The sequence below is a fragment of the Nannobrachium achirus genome, assembly GCF_963921795.1.
Source record: "Nannobrachium achirus genome assembly, chromosome: 8".
Lineage (NCBI taxonomy): Eukaryota > Metazoa > Chordata > Actinopteri > Myctophiformes > Myctophidae > Nannobrachium > Nannobrachium achirus.
Genome location: NC_137817.1, coordinates 54,936,595 through 54,947,526, shown reverse-complemented (window position 1 = coordinate 54,947,526; position 10,932 = coordinate 54,936,595). Strand labels below are relative to the sequence as shown.

Genomic DNA, 10,932 nt, shown 5'->3' with positions numbered 1-10,932 from the left:
CCAGCAAGGTTCGATTCAGGATGGAATTTGAAATTGTCTTTGCTACCGTAAATAGTTAATATATCGATTTTAAATAATTGAATCGAATCGTATCGTATCACCACGAATGAACCAATATCGTCCATGTATTGTATCGTCAACCATGTAATCGTGATGCGTATCGTATCGTTGTTAAAATGTATCGTTACACCCTGGTCGGCCCAGTAGGGTACAGTTAGGGCCGGGCCTTAATATTCAGGACCGCTGAGTCTACTCTGGACCAGGGGTCTTCAACGTTTTCAGGCCAAGGATCCCTTAGTTGAGAGAGAGATGAAGCAGGAACCCCCACAACCTTATCATAGATGCTGTATCATATACTGTAGTTTCATTGTTTGACAGCACAATCATCAGTTTATTTTGGATTCATGTCAATTTGTGTTTTCAGATATTTAACCACTTGAACCGTCAATACTTAATAAACTTGACCTGTCACTCTGTACTTAGTCTGCACTTTTTCCCCCTTTACACCAAACCACTTTGACGAAAATAGCCGATCTACAAGCTCACAACGCGTTGTGAGCTTGTAGATCGGCTATTTTTAGGCTTAAGTTTGCTGAATATGGACACTAGGGTTCAAGCGGTTCATATAAAAAAAAAGGAGAAAAAAGGTTTATATCACACAGAGATTTGCAGGACCCCCAGTAGTAACTCTGAGGACCCCCTATGGGTCAAGGACCCCCTGTTGAAGACCCCTGCTCTAGACTCTAGCTCTGCCCTCAATGCCAACTCAATGCCCGCCTACCTGACTAACTATACCTCGCCACGGTGAGGCCGTTAAAGAGTTAATGGCCGCTGTTCTCTGCCATAAATAATGTTGATGTCACTGTGTTGTCTAGGTGCCCAAAACACCTGATGCCTTCCGCTAATCTGGCCAACTGGGACTGAACACACACACACACACACGCGCACGCACGCACTCACGCACACGCACACGCACACACACACACACACACACACACACACACACACACACACACACACACACACACACACCAGACGCGGGGGTTGGATTTGGCCTCATGCCAAGATGTCGTCGTCTGACCCGCCCATCAGGACAGAGCAGGAGGAGCTACAGAGGAGAGCCAATCAAGTCACAGACGAGGTGAATGACTGACAGGCTTGTTTTTCTTGTCTGTGTGTGTGTGTGTGTGTGTGTGTGTGTGTGTGTGTGTGTGTGTGTGTGTGTGTGTGTGTGTGTGTGTGTGTGTGTGTGTGTGTGTGTGTGTGTGTGCGCCACAGGGGAGAGAGAGAGAGTTTAAAAGCTTATCCTTTTTTTTCTACCTTGACATATCACATCTGTCTCAGTGTCGTTGAGAGAAAGTGAGGTTCATGAGACAAATGACTGTGAAAAGAGGAAAAGGAACTTGTGTAGCCTGTGTGTCATATATTCTCTTTTTTACAGCAGTGACCAGGCACGTGCACACATAGACATCAAAGGGGGCTTGAGCCCCTGCCCTTTTATCAGTCTGTAAAAAGTGCCCTCTCCAGACCATGAATGCAGCTTTTACTATGGTAAAACAAATGCAAATGCCCTCTTTCCATGCCATACCTGAAGGCTGCTTTCAAGAGAATTGCCTTGTCCTGAACTTGAATGCAGCATCTTATGTTGAAAGAATTGCCCTCTGTGTAGAAATCCATTCCGTACGCCACATCTCCAATATTGACTTGATTATGCTTAGTTCAGGTTGATCTCAAGCACCGAGAATAGCCGACCTCCAAGCTCACAACACGTCGCAGCGTGACGCGTTGTGAGCTTGGAGGTCTGCTATTTTTGATATTTTCACCAAAAGGCCCTTTTAGAAGCTTATGCTCAATTTAGGATGAACAAGCTAGAGATGCAGTGTACGGCATGGATTTCTACACAGAGTGTAATTCATCTTCGTGCTGTCCTGCAAACCTTCTGTGGTGGTGAAAGTATGCGTAGGCCTAATTGACAAAATTATATTTTTATGAAAACGCTAGGAACACTCTGTAGGTCCAAATGACACCCCTGCTAGTTGTAGTTGGACCTCCTAATATGCCATAGTGTAGTACGTGTCATACCTATTATGACGAAAACCTGGAGACTTGACATTCAGTAGGTGGGTCTTACAGTATGATCAACATAAGAACTTTATAATGGTGTGAAAAAAAGAAAATCTAAACAGGCAAGCCACGGGCAGGACCATGTCTGCCACAGACACATTTTGTCCCTGTACGGACATATTGATGACCCCTTTATAGACACTATGACTGACATACTGTAATTGTCCATTTTGTATGAGTATTCATGGGGTTAGAAGAAATACATGCACACAATGGTATTTTGATATCTATTTTATTCAACTCTTTTGTATTTTACAAATCGGTGACAAGAATTGTCTGAATCTGAATACAAGTGATGTAATACTTTAATTTATAAATTAATATTATGATTTAAATGACAGGAGGAGTGATGATCAGTTCACCGATATTATTAGGCTGAGGATAATGTAAAATGTAAAGAGATTCTCAGTGAATCAATTAGTCAGACTAATGGCATGGGACCCAATCCACTACAACAGTTAAATCCATAGACAAAAGAAAAGTATTTAATTAGTCGGTGTGATCGACAGGAGAGATGATCAGAGGAGCAGAGTTTTTACCATCCTTATTGTTACATGGACTGAAAAATGGATAGATTTTCTCAGTGAAGGCGCAGCCAGTGAAAGAGTAGAGATGAACTCTGGCCTCCACATCATAAAAGGAGACCAGACCCTCCTCATAATCCACAAACACTCCCACTTTCTGGACCACCTCTCTTACAGGGAGGGAGACAGCAGGGCCAGCAAGAACCCCATACAGATTTCCATTGGCCGCCATTATAACCCAGTAACCGTTGTCAGGGTCCAGTGTGATTTCCACTTTCCGGTTTATGGACTCTCTGGCCACTCCTAAACACCAGCTAGTCTTCCCTTTAACTTGAACCTCATAGTAAAACCTTCCAGAGGAGAGGCTTTGTTTTCCTAAGACAAAGACATGCTGAGAGAATCTCTCTTTGTTGTCTGGGAGATTCTTCCATACGCCTCCATCATTCACTTGTTTTCCATCCTCAGACAGTATGAGGCAGGGATGTGCTGTATCAGGGTCAAGAGTCACATCCACTGCATATTGCTGGATCCTCCTCAGCTCAGCATCACACAGCTTTTTCATCTCTTGACTGAGGGTCTTCTCCAGCTGAGCCACAGCTGTCCTCACAGTCCCCACGTATGAAGACTGATGGACATTGATATTTGTCCAGTCCTTGGTGGGTGGAGGAGTTTTGATGGATGTGATGTTCTGGAGGAGGTGGAGGTGGTCTTCAGTGTGTGAGAGCTGCTTTAGCTCAGAGCTTCTCTTCTTTAACTCAGTGATTTCCCATTGCAGATCCTTAATGAAGTCTTCAGCCTGTTTCTCTGTTGTTTTCTGCCTCTCTTCAATCACATCAATGACCTCAGCCTGGCTTCTCTCAATACAGCTGATCAGAGCAGTGAAGACCTTCACACTGTCTGCTATCTCTCTGTCTGCATCTTTCCTGCTGAGCTGTACTGAGTGTTTGACTTCCTGGATCTTCCCTTGTCTCACCTGGATCATCTGCTGAACGTCAGCCTCTGTCTTTCCCAGCTCAGCCTTCTTCCCTTCATATGCCTCTGCCAGAGATATAATTTGATGTAACTTGTGGTCTGACTCGGTGCAGAACTGACAAACACACACGTGGTCGGTCTTACAGAACATCTCCAGAGGTCTGTCATGTTTCTTACACAGAACGTCTTCCAGGTTCTTCACAGGGTCGATTAGTTTGTGTCGTTTAAACCGTGTGACTCTGTGATGAGGCTCCAGGTGAGTGTCACAGTAGGAGGTCAGACACACCAGGCAGGACTTCACAGCCTTGCTCTTGGTCTCGGTACAGAAGTCACAGGTCACTTCATTTGGTTCGTCTGATTCAGCAGGTTCCTTGTTCGCGGTGGAATTGTTTTCCAGCTGCTTTGTCTTCCTGAACTGATCAGCCATCTCAGAGAGGACTTTATTGACAGAGAACTTTGGTCTCTTATCGAAGGTTTCGTTGCATAGTGGACACTGACACACATCACTGGCGTCCCAGTAATGTGTGATGCAGGTGTTGCAGTAGTTGTGTCCACATGGAGTGCTGATTGGATCAGTGAACACGTCCAGACAGATGGAACACAGGAACTGCTCTTCAGACAGGAGACTGCTGGCCGATGCCATTTCTATACACTGAAAATAAAAAGAAATTTAATTCTTGAATGCTATACTACTGACAGCTTAATAGTTATTAATCTGATCTGGATCATAATCTAGAGCAGGGGTCTTCAACAGGGGGTCCGCGACCCCTAGGGGGTCCGCGGAGGTACTGCAGGGGTCCGCGAAATTATTGATAAAAAAAAAAAAATGTTTTTTTTCTTTTTTTTTGCCATTTTCCACATTTGTGTTAAAAAAATAAATCATGATTCTATCCATTTTGAATAGCTTGAATACATGATTACTATGCAATTGACATATTGTTGATATTATTGACATTTGTTCTCAGTTAATAAGTAGTATGTTTAGAAATGGTAGTGGTACGGCCCACCCTGCTCGCTGTAACTTGTACATGTTTAAAATAAAAAAAATGTCGTAGCCCCGACCCCCCCACCCTACGAGGTTGTAGGGGGTCCCTGCTCCATCTCCCCATCAGTTTGGGGGTCCCCGGCCTGAAAACGTTGAAGACCCCTGATCTAGAGCTCAATAGTGTTGGCACATATGTGTCCCAGTGTTTCTCAACCTGTTAGTTAACTCTTTGCGTGCCAGCGCCCTCTAGGGGCCAAAGAATGCCAGCGCATCTCTCATAGGCGAGCGCTTTAGCTTCCAGGACTTCAGCTTCCAGGACCTGACGTGCTCACGTTGATGCACTGCATGGAAATGTCCCGGATGAAGATGCTAACAGAATGGCTATTCCCATTTTGTCATCTAAAAGATCATTTTTGGGCGATTTCGCCGTAAATAAACCTTGCGCCGCTTTCCTAAAACACAAAAAAGAGATATAAGCCTTTAAAGATGCGGTCCTTCATTGGATTAGGCGGAGATTGGCGATTGCGTTCGCAAATTACGGCCGGCCGGGACGTTGTTAGCTTTCGGCTAGTAGCTACAAAAATCAAGCCAGGCTTCAGAAGGCCTCTTATCATTTTATTCATTTAATTAAATAAAGCCGAACTACTTCGGGATCGGCACACTCGTGTACTCATCGGAAGCGGCGCCGAACATCGGGTGAACATTGGGGAGCTCAAAAATGTATTTTAAACCATTTTTAATGGAATATATCGTCGGACAGAGTAGAATGGCTAACTGGCTAGCGGCTAGCGAGCCAGGACCACCCACGACTCTACAAGCAGCTCGGGGTAAGTGAATTAATAAAAAAAAGATTGTATAGGATTGAAATAAAGCCGAACTAGTTCGGGATCGGCACCAGATGAGTTAATGATTAGCTAAATATGTAACATTGTTTTCTCACTCAGCATTAAACAAACCAACATACAGTAGAGTATCTGCACATTTCTAAAGGTACAATTTAAGGGCTTTTAAAATCTTTAATACCTAAAAAACACATTAAGCTACTGCGTGAAAAGTAATCTACAAACTATAGTATAATGGCAAACATTCAGGAAAGAGCCAAAAATTTTGAAAATAGCTGATCTACAAGCTCACAATGTGAGGCTCTGTGAGGTTTTAGATCGTTTTCTTTTTTTTTTTCTTTTTTTTCACAATATTGATCTGAGGAACTGAGTCAAACAGATTGTAAAGCCTCAACTCCTACATATACAATCCAAAGTGCCTCTCGGGATGGGACGGGAGGTCCCAGTTCAAATATGATGTTTGGGGACTGAGGTCACGGCCTGAAAAAGTTGAGAACTACTGCTGTAAGGGAAGCCTGTTGTTTTAACCAAATGAACCATTAGACTACAGGATTTCCTGGAAAACGAAACATAAGGGAAGACCGTGTCTGGATACAGTTTAATGTTCCTTTGTTCTCTGTTACAGAATAATGAAACCTTATCTCATTGTACTCACCTGTCTTTACGTTCTCAATATTTCAGCAAAGATCCTGTTGAATCCTGTTGAAGTAGTTTTGTTTAGTAGAGAGCGTTTCTATGTGTCTGTGTGTGTCTGTGTGTGTGTCAGTGTGTGTGTGTCAGTGTGTGTGTGTGTGTGTGTGTCAGTGTGTGTGTGTGTGTGTGTGTGTGTGTGTGTGTGTGTGTGTGTGTGTGTGTGTGTGTGTGTCAGTGTGTGTGCGCTGCCACCAAACTACATGAACACTCTTTAACTTTCACTTTACTGTAGATTGCGTCACTGACTGAGAGGCTGCTCTGTTGTTACTGTTAACCCTTCACAGCCTCCTCTCTTCTCTGTTCCTCATCTGTTCCTCCCTCTGTTATGCAACTCATAATGTAATAAGGGCTCATAATGTAATAAGGGCTCATAATGTAATAAGGGCTCATAATGTAATAAAAAAATGTAATGAAAACTCATAATGTAATAATCAGCTCATAATGTAATAAAAAAACTAGTGCATAACGTAATAACAGATTTTTCAATAATGTAATAATGTGTTACATAAAGAACCTCCACATAGGAGGCTCATAATGTAATAAAACGTCATAATGTAACAATGTATTTTTATTACATGATGAGCTGATTATTACATTATGAGCTTTTATTACATTTTAATTATTACATTATGCGCTAGTTTTTTATTACATTACAAGCTCACAAAGCGACAAATTGCGCTGAGTTGCAAGCTTGCAGATCTGCTATTTTCACAAGTTATTAAACATTACACAAACAGTGTACTACTATACTATTCATTACTTGCACCCATCTAGCGACCATAATGTTCGTCTTAAAATGAGGTGCGGTCAGGCTTATAGTTGGTGTATTGCTATCTCGAAGCAGCAGAAAGCGAGTGTGCCCGAGTCGGCGCCCTGGCCAACTCGGGAACAATGTAAATAGGGGATGAATGCCCCGCCCTTTAATGCAAACCCCATTATACCTGTTGTCATAGGATCTGTTTTGACCATCTGTTTGCGTGTGTCCATTTATGCCTATATATGGGGATATCTGTCTGTCTACGTCCATTTTATGTCCATATATGGAGATAGCTGTAGGACCCGTTTTGACCATCTGTTTGCCTGTGTCCATTTATGCCCATATATGGAGTTATCTGTCTGTCTGCGTCCATTTTATGCCCATATATGGAGATCTCTGTAGGACCTGTATTGACCATCTGTTTGCCTGTGTCCATTTATGCTCATATATGGAGATATCTGTATCTGTCTGTCTGCATCCATTTCATGCCTGTCTGCATCCATTTTATGCCCATATCGGATCGAGGCCAGGCACTGCACTACCTGCTGCGGCTGGGAACGCGCGTGCCGAATTTGAAATAGGGAATGAATGCCCCACCCTTTAATGCAAACCCCATTATACCTGTTGTCATAAGAGCCGTTTTGACCATATGTTTGCCTGTGTCCTTTTATGCCCATATAGGAACATCAGAATACGTAACCATGGCATTTTTTGTTGACTCATTCGGCGTACGTGATCTCAGATGTGATGTCACAATGAGTCAGCGCTTGCGCCGATTTCCTCCGGAACAGCCTGATGTCAACAATCAGCTCCGCATAAGGAGATTCCGAACGTTTTGCGCCGGTTTCGGTGATGTCAACAATCAGCTCCGCATAAGGAGATTCCGAACGTTTTGCGCCGGTTTCGGAAAACCGCGAGTCGGGTCGGGTCGAGGCCCGGCACTGCACTCCATGCGGCGGCGGGGAACGCGCGTGCCGAATCTGAAGCCCATGGGACGAACGGTTCTCGAGATACGCGGATTACAAACAGACAGAGACTTCTCGCATTTATAGATAGATGAGCTGATTACTACATTTTGAGTTTTTATTTAAAAAGATTATTACATTATGAGTCATTATTACATTATTGGTTGCTACATATGGTTTAGTGTAGCCACTCGATACAACTAGAACTGCACTCTGTTAAGGTGCCAACTTGCACCATCATCGCTTCCAAAAAACTCTGTATATATTATGATATATGCCAATACCAATGACATCACCACTGGCATCACCAGGAATACTGGTCCCTCATTGGCTGTTAATGATGACGTTGCCAGAGATGCTGGTCCCTGATTGGGCTACAGTCTTAAACAAGAAAGGACACCGACATACATACATATACATACCCAGCAGATAACAGTACTTGCACAAGTAATTACCAGTGAAATACTGTGTACTACAAATGGACAATTGGGACATTTGGAGAGTAAAACAATCAAACCTCGGTTCGAAGTGGAGCTGTGTGTGTGTGTGTGTGTGTGTGTGTGTGTGTGTGTGCAGAGCCGTTTCTGGGCCCATGGGGGCCCGCTCGCGCCCGCGAAAAAATAATAGGCCTAATATTTTTTACCATTTTTTAATCCATTTTATTATGGAAATATATATATATAAAATATATATATAAATGAATAAATAAAAAACGACAAGAACAGGCAACGTATTTTTGCTATGTTTGAAAAATAATAGGCCTAATATTTTTTATAATTTTTTAATCCATTTTATAATGGAAATATATATATATAAATACAAATATATATATAAATGAATAAATTAAAAACGACAACAACAGGCAACGTATTTTTTCTATGTTTGATTTGTTCTGTTCTTATTTAAATAAAAAAATGAAAACTTCCCCATGGGGTGCTGGAACACCTGCAGCACCCCTAGTTCCCACACACTGGCAGAGTCCTGCACAGTGGCCACTGTGCCAAATTCACTTTCACTTTCAGCGGTGTGGATGCTCGGAAGCAAAGAAAGTCACCACAGTTTGATTTGACCATTCCTTAGTCAATTATGAAGGGATTTCAAAAATTAAAACGTCCCCATATTGCTTGGGAAGTCTACTTCGCAGATATACCGTGGCCTTCGCGATTCGCTAATCGCGGGATTTCGCATCGCGATTTCGGTTTGAAAACGATTAACCACACAGTGTGTGTGTGTGTGTGTGTGTGTGTGTGTGTGTGTGTGTGTGTGTGTGTGTGTGTGTGTGTGTGTGTGTGTGTGTGTGGCGTGCGGTCGCGCATGCTGTGCGCACGTCATTCTCCATGCATCCGGGCGGAGGGGAACTCAATTCGATAGGTACCGAAATGTTGTGTAACTGCTGCGCATGCGCAGATCCTGTTCAAACTCAACGGGACAGCAAACTCAACGGGACAGTTCTCACTTGTGAGGACACACATGTGAGGACACACATTGCTGCCTATAGCGGAGCTGCTGTGTTCCACACAGCTCCAAAAACGTACACTGATTCTCAAACGGGTGTCACAGACCCGTAAGTGTTCCATGAGGACTCCTGGTGGTCCCATGTTGAGAACATAGCTCATAGCTCATGAGACAAATGACTGTGAAAAGAGGAAAAGGAACTTGTGTAGCCTGTGTGTCGTATATTCTCTTTTTTACAGCAGTGACCAGGCACGTGCACACATAGACATCAAAGGGGGCTTGAGCCCCTGCCCTTTTATCAGTCTGTAAAAAGTGCCCTCTCCAGACCATGAATACAGTTTTCGCTATGGTGAAATAAATGCAAATGCCCTCTTTCCATGCCATGCCTGAAGGCTACTTTCAAGAGAATTGCCTTGTCCTGAACTTGAATGCAGCATCTTATGTTGAAAGAATTGCCCTCTCTGTGTAGTCTCTATGTAGCAATTCTTTCAACATAAGATGCTGCATTCCGTACGCCACATCTCCAAAATTGACTTGATTATGCTTAGTTCAGGTTGATCTCAAGCACCGAAAATAGCCGACCTCCAAGCTCACAACACGTCGCAGCGTGACACGTTGTGAGCTTGGAGGTCTGCTATTTTTGATATTTTCACCAAAAGGCCCTTTTAGAAGCTTATGCTCAATTTAGGATGAACAAGCTAGAGATGCAGTGTACGGCATGGATTTCTACACAGAGTGTAATTCATCTTCGTGCTGTCCTGCAAACCTTCTGTGGTGGTGAAAGTATGCGTAGGCCTGATTGACAAAATTATATTTTTATGAAAACGCTAGGAACACTCTGTTGGTCCAAATGACACCCCTGCTAGTAGTAGTTGGACCTCCTAATATGCCATAGTGTAGTACGTGTCATACCTATTCTGACAAAAACCTGGAGACTTGACATTCAGTAAGTGAGTCTTACAGTATGATCAAAATAAGAACATTATAATGGTGTATAAAAAAGAAAATCTAAATAGGCATGCCATGTCTTTGCCATGACATTTGGTCCTTGTACGAACATATTGATGACCCCTTTATAGACACTATGATTGACATACTGTAATTGTAGTGATACTGTAATGAGTCGGTAAACAACAGACTCACTTCCTAGCTTCCGTCGTGGACTGAAGACTCACCTCTTCAGACTCCACCTAAACCCATACTACTCGATGACCACACATGAAGCTAGATAGAATTTTTAGGTTTTAGAAGTTTTTTACTGATTAGGTGGTGTTTTTATTGTAACATAGGTATTATTTTTTCTAGATTGATATTCCTATGCATTTGTTGTATTGTTGTTGATGTACTGACATATTATCTTGCTTATTATATTGATGTATTACCTGCTTATTGTCGGATGTTGTTGGATTAAAAGCGTCTGCTAAATGCCTAATTGTTTGAGTATTCATGGTTAGAAGCAATACATGCACACAATGCTATTTTGATATATCTATCAAATCTTTTACATTTTACAAATTGGTGACAAGAATTGTCTGAATCTGAATACAAGTGATGTAAAACTTTAATTTACAAATTCATATTATGAAATGACAGGAGGAGTGATGATCAGTTCACC

At 42.6% G+C, this 10,932-nt stretch overlaps 2 protein-coding genes across 2 annotated transcripts in view; one reads left to right on the top strand and one right to left on the bottom strand.

Annotated features, from left to right (window-relative positions):
- Positions 1–1,066: 1,066 nt before the first annotated feature.
- LOC308289238 (synaptosomal-associated protein 25) overlaps positions 1,067–10,932 on the top strand; it is a gene marked incomplete at both ends in the record, with an annotated part of 49,933 nt that continues 40,067 nt past the window's right edge. Inside the window, one exon of the mRNA XM_080730864.1 lies at positions 1,067–1,141. Within this exon, the coding sequence (XP_080586990.1) occupies positions 1,067–1,141 (75 nt within the window). The remainder of the gene's footprint in view (positions 1,142–10,932) is intronic.
- LOC308289236 (zinc finger protein RFP-like) lies at positions 2,614–6,224 on the bottom strand (the record flags this gene model as incomplete). The annotated part of the gene is made up of 2 exons (XM_080730862.1): positions 6,103–6,224; positions 2,614–4,272 (listed from the first exon to the last, which is right to left on the bottom strand). The coding sequence occupies exon 2, from the start codon at positions 4,261–4,263 to the stop codon at positions 2,614–2,616; it is 1,650 nt and encodes a 549-aa protein (XP_080586988.1). The 5' UTR covers positions 4,264–4,272; positions 6,103–6,224.